At 39.1% G+C, this 20,659-nt stretch overlaps 2 protein-coding genes across 4 annotated transcripts in view; both read right to left on the reverse strand.

The window, feature by feature from the left end:
- The window catches only part of GMCL1 (germ cell-less 1, spermatogenesis associated), a 54,714-nt gene extending 45,537 nt beyond the window's left edge, over positions 1–9,177 (reverse strand). Inside the window, exon 1 of one of the 2 annotated variants that reach the window (XM_037048167.1) lies at positions 8,636–9,177. In XM_037048167.1, the coding sequence (XP_036904062.1) occupies positions 8,636–8,895 (260 nt within the window). In that variant the 5' untranslated portion in view covers positions 8,896–9,177. The remainder of the gene's footprint in view (positions 1–8,635) is intronic. The other variant, XM_037048166.1, reaches the window with a different exon arrangement.
- Positions 9,178–15,465: 6,288 nt separating this feature from the next.
- The window catches only part of ANXA4 (annexin A4), a 65,631-nt gene continuing 60,437 nt past the window's right edge, over positions 15,466–20,659 (reverse strand). For both annotated transcript variants that reach the window (XM_037048173.1, XM_037048174.1), the window contains exons 12-13: positions 19,642–19,764; positions 15,466–16,454 (exon numbers count right to left, since the gene is read on the reverse strand). In XM_037048173.1, the coding sequence (XP_036904068.1) occupies positions 16,395–16,454; positions 19,642–19,764 (183 nt within the window). In that variant the 3' untranslated portion in view covers positions 15,466–16,394. The remainder of the gene's footprint in view (positions 16,455–19,641; positions 19,765–20,659) is intronic.

A 20,659-nucleotide genomic window follows, 5' to 3' on the forward strand; every position in this document is an offset into this window, starting at 1 on the left:
GGATAAGGTCTCAGGGGAAACAAAAGGTAAAAGTAGAAAGTGAGGTAGAAAATGGGAAATATGTTCCCTTAAAGGCCTACTTCATTCTCTATGAACACAGAATACAGATAACTAAGGTATAAAGATTCTAAGGATCCTCTAGAAAGAAAAAAACAAACCATCAAAAAGATATGACTTTATAGGTGTTGGTGCCTCAGACAAAGCAATCCTTCTGGCATATGAAGAATCTGTAGCCTGGTAGGTTCCAATCTATTCACCCTAAATCATGGTTCCCAAATTGTGTGTCAAAGCACCTAGAGCACCACAGCAAACTCAGGTAGGCATGTGGAATATTCTAAATTTGATGGAAACAGCAATACCTTTCAGATATCATACAATCTACTACTATCAAGTTCATTGGACCAAACTATGAGGTATTTCTTTAGGACCCAAGGTGTCATGAAGAATATTAGTGAGAGGACTTCTGGCCAAGATAGAGGCATAAGTAGACACACTGTGCCTCCTCACACAACCAAAGGAAGGACAACAACAATTTAAAAACAAAAAACAACCAGTACCGACAGAAGTCAAACTGTATAGAAGTTCGACAACCAAGGAATTAAAGAAGAAACATTCATCCAGACCGGTAGGAGGAGTGGAGATGGGCAGCCAGGCAGAGAGGACTTGACACAAGGCAGCAGGTGGACTGGCGAGGCAGATCGCAGACTGGGCAGTCCCACATTCATGTGATGATAAACTGGGAGGAACAACTGGGGCGTGAGACAGAACACACAACCTAGAGTTCTAGTGTGGGGAAATAAAGCCTCAAACCTCTGACTGAAAACAACTGTGGGGGTTGAGGGGGCAGCAGGAGTAATCCCCAGTCTCACAGGAGAGTTCATTGGAGAGATCCACAGGGTTCTAGAACATACACAAGCCCACCCACCCAGGAATCAGCACCAGAGGGGCCCAACTTGCTTGTGGGTAGGGGGAAAAGTGGCTGAAAACCAGCAGAGAGCAGACCAAGCAGCACTGTTCCCTCTTGGACCCCTCCCCCACACAGTGTCACAAGGCAGTGAGGTAGGTTGTCCTGCCCTGGTGAACACTCAAGGCTCTGCCCCTTACCATGTAACAGGCACATGCGCAGAAACAAAAAAATGGCCCAAACGAAAGAACAGATCAAAGCTCCAGAAAAAATATAACTAAGTGATGAAGAGATAGCCAACCTATCAGATGCACAGTTCAAAACACTAGTAATCAGGATGCTCAGAGAATTGGTTGAATATGGCTACAAATTAGATGAAAAAAATGAAGGCTATACTAAGTGAAATAAAGGAAAATGTACAAGGAACCAACAGTGACAGGAATGAAGCCGGGACTCAAATCAATGGTGTAGACCAGAAAGAAGAAAGAAACATTCAACCAGAACAGAATGAACAAAAAAAATTAAGAGAGGCTTAAGAACCTCCAGGACATCTTTAAACATTCCAACATCAGAAGGAGAAGAGGAAGAACAAGAAACTGAAAACTTATTTGAATGAATAATAAAAGAGAACTTCCTCACTCTAGCAAAGGAAACAGACGCCCAGGAAGCCCAGGAAGCTCAGAGAGTCCCAAAGAAGTTGGACCTAAGGAAGCACACACTAAGGCACATCATAATTACATTAGCCAAGATGAAAGATAAGGAGAGAATCTTAAAACCATCAAGAGATAAGGGGACAGTCACCTACAAAGGAGTTCCCATAAGACTGTCAGCTGATTTCTCAAAAGAAACCTTGCAGGCAAGAAGGGGCTAGAAAGAAGTATTCCAAGTCATGACAGGCAAGGACCTACATCCAAGATTACTCTATCCAGCAAAGCTTTCATTTAGAATGGAAGGGCAGATAAAGTGCTTCCCAGATAGGGTCAAGTTAAAGGAGTTCATCATCACCAAGCCCTTATTATATGAAATGTTAAAGGGATTTATCTAAGAAAAAGAAGATAAAAAAAAAATATGAACAGTATAATGACAATGAACTCACAGCTATTAATAACAGCACCTAAAACAAAAACAACTAGAACAGGAACAGAATCACAGAAATGGAGATCACATGGAGGGATATCAGTGGAGGAGTGGGAGGGGTACAGAGGGGGAAAAGGTACAAAGCATTAAGTAGCATAAATAGTAGGTAGAAAATAACCTCCTAGAGGGAGGTTAAAAATGGTACAGAAAATGTAGAAGCCAAAGAACTTATATGTATGACCCATGGACATGAACTTAAGGTGGGGATGTGGGTGGGAGGGGGTAAGCAGGGTGGAGGGGAACAAAGAGGGGAAAATGGGACAACTGTAATAGCATAATCGATAAAATATATTTAAAAAACAATTTTCCACATTAATGCATAATTTTTAAAAATCCTAATAAAAGTTCAAACAGAATTTAAAAAACCCAAAATATAATAAAATTAAAAAAGGAAAATTACTGAGACACCAAGGGTACTATAAACAAAGTTTGAGAATCTTTCTCTAAAACAAAGCATACCCCACCCATATCCAACTTAGTAGTCAGTCTTCCTACTAAGAGGGGAGGCTTTGTAGAATCAGATCTGTTTACTCAATTAACACACACACACATGCACACCAGTTATTCTTAAACATAAACATATAACCAAGGATCACCCAACTGGAGGAAATATAATTCAGGGAAAAGAAAACTTAAAAACAAAACAACAAAAACACTCTAATGAATACACCTAGAGATGGAGATTATTACCTTTATAAAATAATAGGATGCTATGATAAAGCATTATGCAGAACAAGAAAAGAGCTTTTATACATCTAAAACATCCATAAAATTAAAATGTCATAAGGATGAATGATAAAGTTAAGAAAGTTTCTCAGAATATAAAGCAAAAACGAGCTGAAAAGAGAAAAAGGTACAAATCCAAAATCCAATAAAAAGGGATCCAAGAAAGAAAACAAAGATAACAGAAGACAGAAAATTATGGAAGAAATTACTCAAAAACAGTTTCTTCCAACTAAAGTAAGATTGTAAGGATATGCCCAGTACCAAGACTATTAACTTAGAACATTTTAGGTAAGTCCCAAAAGAAAAAAAAAATTGCAAGAGTTCTAGAAAGAAAAAAAACAGTCACCTAAAAAGAAAAGAAAATTAGCCCTGAACAGTGTAGCTCAGTTAGTTGAACATTATCCTGCAAAGCAAAAAGTCACAGGTTCGATTCCTGGTCAGAGAACATGCCTGGGTTGTGGGCCTGATCCCCGGTTGAGGAATATGTGAGAGGCAACTGAGTGACATTTCTCTCACACATCAATGTTTCTCTTTCTCCCTTCCTTGCCCTCTCTCTAAAAAAATATAAAATATTTTTTAAAAAGAAAATTAGACCAGAGTTGAATTTCTCATGATCACTCTGAACTATGTGAAGACCATGAAGTAACATAATCAAAGACTTGAAAATTTACTTTAGATTATATTTGCAAGAGACTAAATTTACATTCAGATAAACACAAATTTATACCCATTCCTAAGAAAATATCTGAGCATGTAGCACCCTAAAATGAGTGAAAAAGAAAAAAATATAGGCTACAGAAAATAGTGGCTCCACTCTAGAAATGGAGTAAAAGTAAGTCCTAGGACAAGCACAGACCTAGAGAGCAATGGATCCAGATTGGAAAAGGAGGATGGAGGGACCTAAGAGGGAGGCCTTGGGGTTATAGTAGAAGGAGTACGTGCAGGTGTGTTTGGAAAGACAGGAAAACCTAAAGATATCGTGAAGGAATATAACTGTATTTTGCCGTGCATAATGTGCACTTTTGTGCCCAAATTTTTGAGGGAAAAATAAGGATGCACATTATACATAGGTAGTACTAATTCCATAGCTATATATAAAATTTCTTGAAACTTGTATCTGTTCTTGTGTTTTGTAATTATATGTTACATAAAGTTTCTTGTACCATAGTATGTTAAAATATAAATGCTAAAATTCCCTTATAATACAAAAAACAAGTATCTAAATATAAAGAAATGAATAATTGAATTAAAAAATTAAACTGAAAGATTTTTTCCCCTAAAAGTTTGGGCCAAAAACATGGGTATGCATTATACATGGGAGTGCATTACACATGGCAAAATATGGTATTCTTTTTCAACAAAAGGGGTATAGACAGAAAGAGACAGAAACTCCAGGAAGAGGACTTCCAGTCAAGATGGTGGTATAAGTAAATATGCAACCTCCTCACACAACCATATCAAAATTACAACCAAACTATAGAACCACCATCATTCAGAACCATCAGAAATTAAGCTGAATGGAAGTCTTACAACTATGGAATTAAAACAGAAACTACACTGAGACTGGTAGAAGGAGCAGAGACAAGAAATGGGCTGGTACCACACACGTGTAGTGAATAAAAATCAGGAGTGATATCTCGGGAGGAAGGGGTCCCAGATGCACATCAGGTCCCCCAGCCCAGGGTGCCAGTGCCAGGAAGGTAAGTCTTCATAACTTCTGGCTGTAAAAACCAGTGGAGATTGAGGCTGTGGAAGACAAACTGCTCAAGTTTCAGGCAGTTCCTCTTAAAGGACTCACATAAACTTACTTGAACTCATTCCCTCTGAGCTCCAGACTGAGGCAGCAGATATGAGAGGCACCAGAAACATACAGGAAGAAAATGAATTGTCTAGCACCAGGGTGAGAGCTGCGGAGGCAGCTTTCTTCCAGAAAGAAATGGTGGCAGAGGCCACTGTTCCTTTTCTGAGCCCTTTTCCCACCAAGCCACAGAGCCATATCTGAGACTCCATTAACCTGGTTCATACTGTTTGACCCACCTTGGTGATTCCCTGAGGCCCTGCCCCACCCAACTTTCAGGTTCACCCAAGCTGTTTCCAGTGGCTTTTCCATATGAATGGCTTGTAATTCCATGCTTCAGAGTTTCTTAAGTTCCCTCAAACACACAAACCTTTCACTAAGTTGCCGTGCAACTTGATGTGCACCGTGGGTGCACATCAAGTACCCAGCTTGTGTAATAGGGGAGGCTGTGCCACTGGGCCTGACAGGATACCTACTACATTAAGCTACTCCATCAAGCCTGGGAGATGTAGTAGCTCTACACAGTACATAAAAACAAATATAGGGAGGCTGCCAAAATGAGGAGACAAAGAAATGTGACCCAAATGGAAAAAAAAACAACAGATCAAAACTCCAGAAAAAGAACTAAACTAAATGGAGATAAGCAATCTATCAGAGTCAGAGTTCAAAACACTGGTTATAAGGATGCTCGAGGAACTTAGTGAGGACCTCAGCAGTATAAAAAAGATCCAGTCTGAGATGAATGATACACTAACTGATAAAGAACAATTTATAGGGAATCAACAGTAGAGTGGATGAAAACAAGAATCAAATCAGGTATTTGGAACATAAGGTAGCAAAAAATAACCAATCAGAACAAGAAGAAAAAAGAATCCAAAAAAATGAGGATATTATGAACAGCCTCTGGGAACACTTCAAGCACAACATTTGCATCACAGGGGTGCCAGAAAGAGAAGAGAAAAAAGCAAGAAACTGGAAATCTATTAGAAAAAATAATGAAAGAAAACTTTCCTAACTTGGTGAAGGAAACAGACAGGCAAGTTTAGAAAGCACAAAGAGTCCCAAACAAGATGGGTGCAAAGAGGCCCACTCCAAGACACATCATAATTAAAATGCCAGAGGTTAAAAACAAAAAAATTTAAAAGCAGGAAGAGAAAAAGCAGTTAGTTACCTACAGGGGAACTCCCATAAGACTATTTGCTGATTTCTCAAAAGAAACTTTGCAGCCTAGGAGGCACTGGCCAGAAATACTCAAAGTGATGAAGAGAAAGGACCTGCAACCAAGATTACTCTACCCAGCAAAACTATCATTTAGAATCGAAGGACGGGGATAAAGAGCTTCCCAAACAAAAAGCTAAAGGAGTTCATCACACTAAATCAGTATTTTTTTAAATTTTAATTTTTGTTCAAGTACAGTTTTCTACCTTTTACCACCATCCAAGCCCACCCCCATAGTCCTCCATGCCTCACTCCCATTTCCACCCCCCACCCTTGTTATTGTCCATGTGTCCTTTACACTTGTTCTTGTAAACCTTTTCCTCTTTCCCCTGAAATTCCCTTGCCTCTGGTCACTGTCAGCCTGTTCTCAACTTCAGTGTCTTTGATTATATTTTGCTTGTTTTGTTGATTAGGTTCCTGTTAAAGGTGAGATCATATGGTATTTGTCTTTTACCACCTGGCTTATTTTGCTTAGTATAATGCTTTCCAGTTCCATCCATGCTATCGCAAAGGGTAGGAGCTTCTTCTTTCTTTCGTTCTTTCTGCTAAATAGAATTCCACTGTGTAAATGTACCATAGTTTTTTGATCCAAATCAGTATTATATGAAATGTTGAAGAATTTTTATATTCTTTAAGAAGAATATAAAAATATGAATAATAAAATGGCAATAAATACATATCTATCAACAATTTAATCTAAAAAAATAAACAAAAAGAACAGAAACAGAATCATACATAGAGAACATTTTGATGGATGGCAGATGGAAGATGATGCGGGAGGGATGGGTGAAAAAGGTGAAGGGATTAAGAAGTATAAAATGGTAGTTACAGAACAGTCATGGGGATGTAAAGTATAACATAGGGAACAGAGTAGCCAAAGAACGTATGTGGAGGAAAAATGGAAAATGGTATAGCAATTGCCTGAGGGAGTTGGGGTGGGGATGGGTAGAAGGGGCATAGGAAGAAAAACTGGGACAACTGTAATGGCATCAACAGTAAAATATAGTTTTTAAAAAAAAAGTCCAAGAAAATAAAGCAATAAAAAAAGGCTTTTTCTCAGTAAGATAACACATGAAAACAGGGTCTGACTTAATGAACTTGATGGAATTGTAAGAAAAGATTCCATTTGACTATGAGGTTACAAAATTTCTCCAAGAGAAAAACAGGGGGTGAGAGTTGTGATACTGGGCCCATAAAGTATGATTTATGGTCCTAGCATACTACTTGACTCTAGAGTGAACATTATTTACATAGTTATAACAACAAATATTGTTGCTAGATTTCAATATTTAGAGGCAATCTAGGGACAAAACACTCAAGATCTAGTTGCAGAGAAGCTGAGTTTTAATGATTTTGTTAATGTTAAGTAAAACATGCAGTTGAGAAAAGGTATGAGATGAAAGGTGGGCATGGAAACCAAAGCTTTTCAAGAAACAGTTAGAGTGGGAAAGCATACCAGACAACCTCAGGAAATATATCAGTGCCAAAATTCTAGGTCTTAAGGTTTTTTAAATTAATTTTCTAAAGAGAGCAAGAAACATCAACTTGTTGTTCCACTTATTTATGCATTCATTGGTTTCTATATGTATTCAATTTATGCATTCACTGGCTTCTATACCAGGCACTATTCATTGTATGCATTCCAATATTTGTGAAACCCTGTGAGGCAATTATTAGTATCTCCATTTTACTTATAAGGAAGTAAGTCTATTACGTGCAGAATACCAGCTAACCTCAGAATATGAAGTGTTAATACTATATTATGCTGACTCTCCAAAAAGGTTACAATTTGACATGGGGGTTCATTTTGGGCATTCTTACATAGAACTGTAAGAAAGATTTTATAAATAAATTAGCATAAGTTCTCTACATTTTATTTTACAACATATAACATTTGTGCAGCCAAAACAAACTTAATCATTTTTAAAATTTCACTTAAAAAAATTAAATGTATGTGACCCCAGTCAACTGGTTGGGTGTCAGCCCACACCAAAAGGTCACCCAGAATTCCTGGTGGGGCACATACCCGAGTTGTGGGTTCAGTATGACAATAATTGATCCTGTTTCTCTCTCACATCGATGTTTCTCTTTCTCTCTTTCTCCCTCTCTACCCCTCTCTCTAAAATAAAAATATATATAAAAAAATAAAAAAAGACCAACCAGATCGTTTATGTGAAAACACATTCTACTTAGAAGCTAAATTCTAGTTCACAGGTAAATATCCTGGTTGTTTCAACTCTTTGAAAAAAGGTCAAGCAAGCTGCAGCACACATCCACAGTCTATGTTCAAGTACTGGAGACGTTAAAAGACTGTTCCTACTGAGGAACATATGTACACTATTGATAAAGTTCACCTTTACAGTTAAGGAAAACTGTAATCACTTCCGCTACAGAGTGGACGACAATGGGAGTGCCCATCTCAGATTAAATTTACTTGTCTGTACCATTTAAGGAAGCCGGATGCAAAACAACTTACCCTACTGCCACCCACTCAGAGAGGACAAAGATGTATCACGGAAGGCCGGCCAGCCAGTCCAGTCTAAGATTTAATGAGACGCAAGCTTCGGCTTGGCGTTTCTGAGTCTCATCTTGGGGCCATAACATCATCCTGGCGGCGTCTGTGGTTTATAATTCAGAATACCAAGCGTCTCCCAAGGCGCTTCCTATCCGCCCTGCATCTAACCGGACCGGCTCCTACATTTACCTTGTCAAGGACACGTCCGCTTTTCACAGGCTCGGAGAGCACCGCAACCTCCCAAGCAAGCCTGACGCCAAGCTAGCCGCCGCCCCCCCGCGCCCCCCCCCTGCGCCGCCAGGCCGCCCAACAGGTGCTGGTGCGTCCCACCACCTACCTTCGAGGGGTGTTGAGAAGTCGCTGCTGCTCATTCCCTTCCTCCTCATCCTCGTCCGTCTCGGAGTCGGGGTGACAGTAGCAGTGGGCCCCGCTGCACCGCTTGCGCTTGCGGCTGCCGGAGCAGTAACAGAAGCCCCGGCCGACCGCGTCGCCCCCAGTCTCTGGCCTCCGAGCTGAGCCCCCATTCCCGGAACCCGGCTCCTGCGGGTCACGGGCTCGCCCCGGTTGGCGCAGCACTCGGCTGCTTAGCGAGCCCATGGGCTACGGCTCCCCGGGGTTTCAGGGAGCGCACCTCAGGGAACCCAGCGGACCCGGTCTCCCGCCATGCAGTCCCGCCCGCCGTCGATCTCTAGGTGCCTACACTCTCTAGGTGCCTACACGGCTATTTTTTCACCCACAACCTCAACCGTTGCTGCGGACACCACCGCCTCCATCCAGTACCCCACCCGCTGCCTCTACCCTCTGCGTCTTATCCTCGCGGCGTCGCTGGACTACAGGACCTTGCCCCTCGCTTTCGCAAATAAGCGCGGACCGGATGGCGCATGCGCTCGGCGAGCCTCCGGAAGGGGCGGGGAAAGGTGGGTGTGCGTGGCGGGTGAAGCTAGCGCAGAACGCGACAAAGGGAAGAAGGATGATTCGTGGGTGCAGGCTGGTGCTGTGATCTGCCAGTATCTCATACCCCGCCTTAATTTGGGGGCCTACCTAGTGTTTAGCATTATTTCACATTCCCCGTTTGTTAACTAGACTGGGAATTGTAACTCACTCACACTTTCTGCAAAAGTTATTTGAGCTCCGGAGGTCTACTGGGCCTTGTGCGAAGCTAGGGCGGGGAAAGATGGTACTGTTTGAGGTCTTCCTTGGAGGAATCACCAGGTGCTGGGTTCGCACCCTGCTCGGGTTGCACCCTGCGGGGGCGGAGCCTGGCTTTCTGAGGGAAGAGGATCTAGAATGTGAGTTTTAGAGTGCTAGGCCCTTGGATTCTTAAATATCAACTCTACGCTTCCTAGACGGATTATGGTAAATTATCCCAGCACTTTTCTTTCCACCCAGGAGCAGTGGGACGTCTGAATAGGGTCTGAACTGAGGCTCTCAAGGCTTCTGGAGGCCAGAGCAAAATTTACAGGTGTCTGAATACATATTACAGGTGTCCACCTACAGTATACAGCCCTTGCTATGGACTCTGGACTTTCTCTCCCTGACTCCCTCCTGCTACTTTGTAAATATAATATCTATAAAGAATTACTCAGAGTAATATGATAAATACCCATGGACCCACCACAACTATGACAACAAATTTTAACAAAAACTTCATTATACTCGCTTCGACTCATTCTTTTATATAGAAGACAGATAGGTAGAAGCTCTCTTTTCATTTTCAGTTTGTCTCCCTATCCTATAGTGACCACTATCTTGAGAGTGGTGTATAACATTATTCCCATGCATGTTCTTATACATATACACGTTAGCAATGTTTTTTTTGCACGTTTAGACATGTCATTAAATGGAATTATACCTATCATTCTGTACCTTTCTCTTCTCTCAAAATTATACTTTTGAAACTTACCCAATCGACAAATCTCTGTAAAACTATTTTTGTTGCTCATTGTGTAACTAGCCCGTAGTTTATTTTTTTCCCTTACTGAAGGACTTAGGAGTTTTCCTACTTTATTGCTCTTGTAGAGCAGCAATGTACACCACGTGCAAGAGATTCACAAAGTAGATCCCCAGAAGTGAAGTTGCTGGGAACTTTCAACTTTATTAAATGCAGTTGAATTGCTCTCTGAAATGATTGCACCAATAATATATATAGTTTTGGGGTCCCAATCGACTGGTATCTTACCCTGAGGAATCTTAACTGAGAAATGCTGGCTAGGGCAGCTTGAAGGAGGGGATAGAGGAGGAGCAGAGAATGATAGTTGCAAGGGGATCAACTTGCATGCCCAGAATTTGTCAACACAAAGGATGTACAAGTGTGAGCCACCATAAGATATACAGCATGGGATCATCTTAGAGCCTGTGCAAGAAGCCTGGGTGGAAGGACAAATTTTTCAGCACAGAGAACCTGAAGGTATCATCAAATTCCTAAAAGCTGAAAAAGGAGAACTGCATTTGCCTTGCCAAAAGAACCAAAGATGAGTAGTTCTCTGGTGATGGGGTTGATAAAAGAACATAAGAGAATGTCCACAAAAATGAGCTTTAAACATCTGTCAACATCACATAAAACTGACCATCAATGCCAGAGCATTCAGGTAAGGACTTTTCTGTTCCCCTTACTGTCCACATTTCTACTATAACCCTGGCTAGGTTGGAGGCTCAGGGAGTGGGGGCATAGGGTATGGAAGGAAGCCTAGGTGGACACAGAAACCTACCATACCCCTTTCCCAACAGCCAGTAGTAGGCCAGACCTGAATGAGGGAAGAAGCCTCAACTATAAATCAAGTTTAATTTTGACTGGACATATTAATTATGGAAATGACACTGTTTTATGACTTTAAGGCACTGTACATTAGGACTTTTTATCATCTAAGAATGATCAGAAGAGTGACTCTGTCTGAATTTTCATTCAAAGACAAGATAAGAATTAGGCCCAATAAATAAATGTAAATGGGGTGTGGGAGAGAAAAATAAAGTTGCTTCACAATTACACAGTGTGGGGCAAAGGTAGGTTTACAGTTGTTCACACGGAAACTAATACAATAATTAATAAAGAGTAATATAAGAATAAACTGTTTTGTGTAATCACAACAACTGTGAATCTACTTTTGCCCCACTTTGTATTACATCACTTGTGTTTAATATAACAAACATTTCTTCAAGATGGCTTTATATTGCCCTCTGGAAAGCTTCCACTCAACAAATGTAATTTGTTTTAAAATTTTGGCTAAGTCAGTTGATCCTGTGTGGAAGGCGATAGGTGGTTATAGCCAATTCTTGCAGCTGACTGGCCTGGGTAAACCCCGCTCACTGGTCTGCCAAGAGCAACCAAGGCTCAAATACAAGAGGAGGGTGTACTCAGCCGACACGAAGGGCATACCTACAGTACACCCTTGGGTTATAGGGGAAGCTGTGCCACTGGACCTACAGGACGCCTACTACATTAGGCCATACCACCAAGACACGGAACCAAAGCAGCTCTACCTAATACATAGAAACAAACACAGGGAGACAAAGAAACATGGCCCAAATAAAAGAACAGATAAAAACTCCAGACAAAGAACTAGATGAGATGAGATAAGCAATCTATCAGATACAGAGTTCAAAACACTCTTTACAAGGATGCTCAAGGAGCTTGTTTAGGACATCAGCAGCATAAAAAAGACCTAGTCTTAAACAAAGGATTCATTAATCAAAATAAAGAACAATTTACATGGAAATAACAGTATGGTGGATGAAGCCAAGAATCAAATCAGTGATTTGGAACATAAGGAAACAAAAAACAACCGATCAGAACAACAAGAATAAAAAAGAATTTAAAAAAATGAGGATAGTATGAACAGCCTCTGGGACCACTTCAAGCACACCAACATTTGCATCATAGGTGTGCCAGAAGGAAAAGAGAAAGAGCAAGAAATTGGAAATCTATCTGAAAAAACAGTGAAAGAGAACTTCCCTAATTTGGTGAAGAAAAGAGACATGCAAGTCCAGGAAGCACAGAGAGCCCCGATTATGATGGATGTGAAGAGCCCACACCAAGATACATCATAATTAAAAGGCCAAAGGTTAAAGATAAAGAGAGACTCTTAAAAGCAGCAAGAGAAAAGAAGTTAGTTACCAGATGGTTGCCAGATTGAGGGGAGAAAAGGAGAGTGGGTGAAGAGGTGAGGGGATTAAGAAGTACAAATCGGCAGTTACAGAGTAGACGTGGGGATATAAAGTACAGCACAGGAAATGGAGATGGCCAAAACTTACAGGCATGACCCATGGACATGACCAACAGTGGGAGGATTGCCTGAGGGAGTAGGGGGTGCTGTGGTGGGCGGACAAAGAGGGAACAATTAGGACAAGAGTAATAGTATAATCAATAAAATGCAATAAAAATAAGTAAAATTTTGGCTAAGTCATGTTCAATTTAAAGATAAAACTACAAAAAACAAAATGCCTTGGCCAGTGTGGTTCAGTTGGTTGGGCGTCATCCTGCAAACAGAAAGGTTGCTGGTTTGATTCTTGGTCAGGGCACATGCTTGGTTGCTAATTCAGTTCTGGTTAGGGCACATACAGAACACAAACCAATAGATGTTTTTCTCTCATATCCATGTCTCCTCTCTCTCTCTTTCTTCTTCCCTTCCCCTCTCTCTAAAAATCAAAAATTAAAATAACATAAACTACCAAAAAATTATAATGCTCCCCAAACCAAATAAAGTTATTTGGAAATTCCATCCTCTTTTGGGTAAGAATCGAAGCAGCAGTACTTTTTCCTAGAATTAACTAGAATTACTAAGTATTCGTGTAAATAGCTTTCACCAATTGCTCGAGCACTTATAATAAGCAAGTAGAAACAAACTGAAAAACAAATCCAGATATTTCATTCAACAAGATACAATACATAGTATAGAAGAAGACAACTATTCTTATCTAGTATGTATATTCTACTTAAAATGGAGAGCATCACTCTTTTTCAGAGAATAAATTAATTATTTTATATCATTAAGTAGTAACACTGTTTAGTGTATGTGAACATTACTTTTACAGCAGTAAGTTCACATAAGGCTAAATATGTTATTTTTATTTAATGTTGTAGTTCTTGTGTGGTTCGCAGGCCCGTGTTGAATCCACTGAGCTTATATCAATGTATGGTTGCTTCTCTTGTGTCCCCTGCTGGGAACTGGCCTGCAACCCAGATATGTGCACTGACTGGGAATCGAACTGTGATCGTGTGGTTCGCAGGCCCGCACTCAATCCACTGAGCTACACCAGCCAGGGCTAATGTTGTAGTTCTTAATGGAAACTGAGTAGTACAAGTCCTTCAAAAATTCCTTTCGGGGTCCAGGGTGAAAAAACTCACAAATGGGGGGAAAAAACAGATAAAGAGAGTTCTGGCCAAGATGGAGGTGTAGGTAGAAACCCTTCCCTTCCTTGCACAACCAAAAGGAGGGTAACAACCAATCTAAAATCAATAAACAACCAGAAGTGCCAGAAAATCAAACTGTATGGAACTCTGACAACCAAGGAATTAAAGAAAAATTCAGTCAGAACCACCAGACCTGTAAGATGGTTAACGGCATGGGGATGTCAGCAGAGAAAAAACCACAGGAGCCTGTGGACCTTGAGGGTGGAGCTGGCTGCAGCAAGGCTGCCGGCAGCGTGGGTGGGGCTGACTTAAGGGGAAACTCAGAGCTGATAGGTGGTTGCTACACAGGGAGAAACTCCCAGTCTCACACAAGAGTCTGACAGAAAAGGAGTTAGAGGTGAGCAGGTGAGCTGCATTGTTCCCTTTCTGGCGCCTCCCCCACAGGCAGTGCCACAGGCAGTGCCACAGGCAGTAAAGAGGGTTGCCCTGCCTGGGTGAGTACCTAAGGCCCCACTACCTTACAACTTATCAGCTGTGCCAAGACAAAGAAATATGGCCCAAATGAAAGAACACAGCAAAACCTCAGAAAGAGAACTAAACAATGAGGACACAGCCAACCTGTCTGATGGAGAATTTAAAGTCTTGGCAATCAAAATGCTCACAGATCTGATTGAGCTTGGTCGAAAAATGAAAAAACAAATGAATGATATCCAAAATGAAATAAAGCAAAATATTCAAAGTACCAACAGTGACAGGAAGGAAACCAGGTTCAAAGCAACGACTCGGAACAAAAGGAAAAAATAAACATCCATCCAGAACAAAATGAAAAAACAAGAATTCGAAAAAGTGAAGAGAGTCTTACAAACCTCTGGGACAATTTGAGACACTCCAATATCCAAATCATAGGGGTGCCAGAAGGAGAAGAGGAAGACCAAGAAATTGAAAACTTATTTGAACAAATAATGAAGGAAAACTTCTCCAATCTGGCAAAGGAAATAGACTTCCGGGAAGTCCTGGAAGCCCATAGAGTCCCAAAGAAGTTGGACCCAAAGAGGAACATACTAAGGCACATCATCAGTAAGCTCCCCAAGATTGAATATAAAGAGAAAATCCTAAAAGCAGCAAGGGGAAAGGAGACAGTCACCTACAAAGGAGTTCCCATCAGACTGTCAGCTGATTTCTCAAAAGAAACCTTACATACAAGAAGGGGCTAGAAAGAAGTATTCCAAGTCATGAAAGGCAAGGACCTACATCCTAGATTACTCTATGCAACAAAGCTATCATTTAGAATGGAAGGGCAGATAAAGCGTTTCCCAGACAAGGTCAAGTCACAGGGGTTCATCATCACCAAGCCATTATTACAGGAAATGTTAAAGGGACTTATTTAAGAAAAAGAAGATAAAAAATATGAACAGTAAAATGACAACAAACACAACTATCAACAAATGAACCTAAAAGAAAAGAAAAACAAAAACTAAGTGAACAGAACAGGAGCAGAATCAGAGAAATGGACATCACATGGAAGGATTTCAGTGGTGAGTGGAAAGGGGGTAATAAGCGGAAGAGGTGCAGGGAAGAAGAAGCATAATTAGTAGGCATAAAATAGATGGGGAGAGATAGATGGTATAGGAAAAAGAGGACTCAAAGAACTTACATGTACAACCCATGGACATGAACTAAGGAGGTGGAATGCTGGAGGGTTGGGAGGGGCAGGGTGGAGGGGGGATAAAGGTAGAAAAAAATTCGGAAAACCATAATAGGATAATCAATAAAAATACTTTAAAAATCAGATAAAGAATATACCTCATTTTAAAGATAACATGTTTTATTAAAATTCTTTTTCCATGATGTATACAACCCGAACTTTTGAATTAAACTCAAATACACTTCAGAATAATTTTTAAAGTTGAAATGTAAAGCACTACAAATCGACAAAATACAATGACTTAAAATTACTTTTAGCACAAAAAAATTTAATTTAAAATTCAGAGCATTATATTCATCTTCAAACTGGATCAAGATATTAACCATGATATTGTGGAATGTTCAGCATTTATGTTTGGTAACCAGACATACGATTTGTATAACCACAGTTAGAATTTAATTTGTTCAGACACTTGGTGATTTTGGTATACTTTCAGTTGGAGAGAGTAAGTGATCTTAACACAAGATATGATGGAAGAAGTATCTCACATCAAACTCAGCAAAGATCACCTAATGCTATCAACAAAACCTAAGCAAAGGACATTTGTGGATGCTTTGAAACTGTGACTATGTGAAGTGGCAAATTAGATAGATTGTCTGACTCACTAGAGGCTCACAATTTCAAATCAAGAAATTACTAGCCACTCTAAAAATAAAATTAGGGAAGAAAATTGATTTTAGGACAGTCTTCCAGCCCTCCATTTTAACAAATTTTCACCAAGAAGAAAATATGAAACAATTTAATATATTCCAATTTCTGTGAAACACAAATAAAGACGACATCTATTAAAAACATGGAGTATATTATTATTTCTAATTTTAAATCTCCTTTTAGATTTTATAAGCTTTGAAATGCAAGTACAGCTTTAAAGCATCATGAGTTATAATTATAGGTGAATAATAAGGCAGTCTATATCTTAGGAGGCATCTGTAGGCATTTTAATTTGGAAATAAACATCTTAGATAATGCTAATAGCAGAGTAGAAAAATGAAGTTAAAAAAGATCAAGGTTTTGGGAATCCTCTTATCTTTCCAGGATTTTATTTTAGTCATCTCCTCCACAGAGAATAAGCAGGACCTTCCTGTAGTCTCCAGATGTGTCGCCCTGCAGACAAGGAAACAAAGTTACAGTCAGATAAATGAGTTTTAAAATAGAATACATAGTTCAAAGTCACCTAGGTTAACTTTATAAATATTGTCTGGATTTTTCTCAGGGTTTTTAGAAATAACATTTGTTCTTTTTTATTACAAAACCAATACTTGTTCAATGGAGAAAACAGAGACATAAAAGAACATAAATATCATCCAAAATTCACCTAGGCTGGTGTGGCTCAGTGGATTGAGTGCCAGACTGTGAAGCAATGGGTTGCTAGTTCAATTCCCAGTCAGGGCACATGCCTGGATTGTGGGCCAGGGTCCCCAGTGAAGGGCATATGAGAAGCAACCACACATTGATGCTTCTCTCCTTCTCTTTCTCCCTCCTTCCCCATCTCCAAAAATAAATAATTAAAATCTTTTAAAAAATCATCCATGATTCCACCATCTAGAGATGACTATTCTTAACATTTTGGTTTGTACATATCCTTCCATACTCTTTTCTATGCATGTAGTTTCCTATGGTATGGGACTGTGGTATTCTGTATTGTTTTTTTTACCTAATATAGCCTGACTACTTCTCTATTTTAATTTATTAAATATCCTTCTACAACACCATTCTTAAGTGATTACTGAGTATTCCACTGTACATAGGTAAAATGACTTACTTGATCACCCCCCATTGTTGGATATTTATAGTTTCCAATTTTGTACTATTATAAATAGTACAACAAACATATTATAGTTAAATTTTTGCAATAAGCACATTATAGTTCAATTTTTATGATATTTTCGATGTTTTACTCAAGATTAATTTTCATAAAATGGGAATTACTGGGTTAATGATCATGTATTTTCTTAAGCCTTTTGATATGGGTTGCAAAATAGCCTTCCAGAGTGATTCTACAAATCACTAAAAAAAGAAAAGAAAAAAGAAAACCCCCAAAACAAAACTGGGAATGGATATTAAACACATACTTCATGAAAGGTGGAATGGCCCATTGCCATTCCATCTTTTATCTACATAGAAATTTTATGGTCTAATTAATAGATCAATTTTTGTTAGTGTTTCATGGGCACTAGAAAAGATGGAGTTTGTGTTTATAGGGTTCAAAGTTTAATTTACATATATTAAAACAAATTTAATATATTCTTGTTTATACTTTGCCTCATTAATCTGCCAAAAAATGGGGATATATTAAAGTTTCCCTTGCATAGTACTTCCATTAATGTCTTCTTTTGGAGCCTCAACCTTCTTATTCATACATTGGAATGCAATACTATTTGGCACTGACGTTTCATGAGAATTTAATCTCTGTGTGAGTTATTGCCTGCATCAGCATAAAGTGACCCACTTTCTCCTAGTCAGTGCTTTTTCTTCTTAAAATTTTTTTACTTATAGTATAATCTTTACTTTCTTCTTTGTAATTGTCAAATGTTCTTTTCCTTGACCTTTTTATATGCTTCTTACATGTCACTGTATTATAGTTGTTTCTTATAAACAGCATGGAGTTGGATTTTATATTTTTATATCTTACCCGACCAAGAATTCACTTATTTTTATTGTAATTTACATTTTTACCTTATTTCTCTCATGTTTTCTATTACTTACATATTTTATATTCCTATTGTGTTCTTTGAATGGAAAATGTGTTCCTTATTTTTAATCTTTTCTAGAGTGATGTATGTGTATACACATGTATATTTATATATATACAAACATGTAATATAGATTGATTTATAATGATGTTTCCCCAGGCCAATTAATACAAGATGGGGCAAAAGAAGGTTTACAAGTTGTTCATATGGAAAGTATTACAGTAATTAATAAATAATAATATAAGAAGAAACTCTGTGTTTTGTGTACTCACAACTGTAAACCTATTTTTGCCCCACCCTGTATATTTGTACTGCATCCTTTTAGTGTCTGCATAATATTAAATTGTATGAATTTTCCATAAATTATTTAAGTCATGCCCCATGAGTTAATAAAAATAAAAATATATAATCACTTATATACTATAAAAGTATGACATATTATGTATTCAAATATAAATAATATATAAATAACAAATAATACTACAATGAAAATATAATACTTAGTGTAAATTCAGTTCTTGCCAAGGTTAAATGAGTTTATAGTCCTTCCATCATAAGAGATGGTGAGTTTTCCCCAAGCTCTTCCCAAAGCTGGTTAGGAACTCTTTAAATTTTGTGAAGGTTATTAGTAACTCATTGAATATTAGTGATATTAAACATTTTTAATCAATTGGTCATTCTATCTTTCATGAAGTGTATTTTAATATCCTTTCCCAGTTTTTTTTGGGGGGGGCTTTTTTTTTTCAGTGATTTGTAGAAGCTCTTAACACAGGGATACTAACCCTGTATTATATGTCACAAATACATTTTTCCATAACTTCATTTATGGCCATCTATTACTCTTTAAACAATTTTATTTACAGCTAAGCTATATTTCGGCTCTGCAAAATGAAGTCACCTGACAGGCTATACAGACAATGCACCCTAAACATCTGCAGCTCTAGTCACCTAATAGCTGCACCTCTCCAAGCTCTCAGAGGGATTCCGAATATTCAATTCACAGATTGCATCCTGATGTGAAATTTGCTGTGCAGGAAAAACCAGCTTCTAGGGGAATGGGTCCAGGCTTCATATTCATGGTCTCATAATCCTCAAAAAGCAAAATCCAAGAAACGAGGGATTTTTAGGGATGTGATTCATTTCTCATCACTACTCTGCCATGTTAGCCCGCCTAGAAGCCTGGTGCCAGGTAAAGAACAGCAATCCAGGAAAACAAACATGCTTTCCCATATTTTCGGTGGTCCTCAGCTGGACCTGAATAGGATTCTGGAGGACTGATTCATTTTCTTATCTTTCCTTGGTAAGCAGTTAGACAGAGAAATTGTGCTCTTGAAAGTATTCATAAAATATAATTTTTCTGTGTTTGGGGTCAACATGAAATAACTAGTATATTGACAATTTGCATACTTCTAGCTTTGAACCTGGCACAGATGTAAGCATCTATGTGAAAGGAGAGACACTGGAGGTATCTGAATTAGAGTACCATCTTTAAAGGGAATGGTATCTGCCAAGGAGAGGATAGGAAGTATCTAAATACCTAGGCCAGAACCCCACCCTTTCTTCAGAGCTTTCCACTGGGCCAGGGCAGGACTCCCTACCTTGATGAAGGAGTACAGAGACTTTCCATAGAGCCTCTTGAAGTTCGCCCGAATGTCCAACATGTCAATCTCTGCTCGAGAAACCATCACCCTGATAAGGGTGTCATCATCAGTGCCCAAGCCCTAGGGAAGAAAACAAGATCTCAGCATATCTAAGTCCAACGGTTTCCAGATAGTGCTCTTCCATCTGTCAAGGCAAGACTATGCACAACTCTTCTGATGATGTCTTTTGTGCCACAACCTTAGAGGTATGTGGAATATTGCTCCTCACCATAGTGTTCAAGGCTTTCACCAACTTACCTTCCCAATACAGTGAGTTCTGGAAAGAAAACTCTCTGCCACTTTAGAGACACACCTGTGTTTTCCAGCCTGCAAACCTCACTTGCAATGAGTCCTCCCCTTACGTCAGTCATGTCATCCTTTTCTCCCCCATAAAACCCTCCCATGGAAAGCTTCCTTTAAGGTCCCACTCAAACATTAACAACTTTTTAATGTATTCTTTTCTGATCTATACCTCCTACATGAACAAATGCTTGAAAAAAATTCCCTATCCTCTGTATTCCTATAATATATGGCTCCTTCACTACTGTCTTGCATTCTATTTTGTTCTTACTGGTGTTTTGCGCATACCTGCCTTCCCTTCAAGACTAGAAACTTCTTTGCGAGCAAAGACTACACTTTGATTTTTCCTGCACTTCCCATGGTTTCTGGTAAGGGTACTGGCACAGAGTGCGATGTGTGGTTGGAATCTCAAGCTCTGAAGACAGACTGTCAGTGTTTGCATCCCTGCTCCATGACTTCTTCACTGAGGACCCTGGGAAAATTGCATATCCTCTTTATGCCTCAGTTTTCTCATCTGTAAAATGGGGGTTGATAAAGTACATGCTCCATAAGGTTATTGTGGAGATAAAACTAATCTATATGTATAAAGGATTATAAAAGTATCACACATTGGTAGTCAGTGTTGCCTAGTATTATTATTAGCAGGCACTCAGTAAAGTAGTTAATGAATTGAACT

The sequence above is a fragment of the Sturnira hondurensis genome, unplaced genomic scaffold (genome assembly GCF_014824575.4).
Source record: "Sturnira hondurensis isolate 20B ecotype Veracruz unplaced genomic scaffold, ASM1482457v3 Scaffold0006413, whole genome shotgun sequence".
Classification (NCBI taxonomy): domain Eukaryota; kingdom Metazoa; phylum Chordata; class Mammalia; order Chiroptera; family Phyllostomidae; genus Sturnira; species Sturnira hondurensis.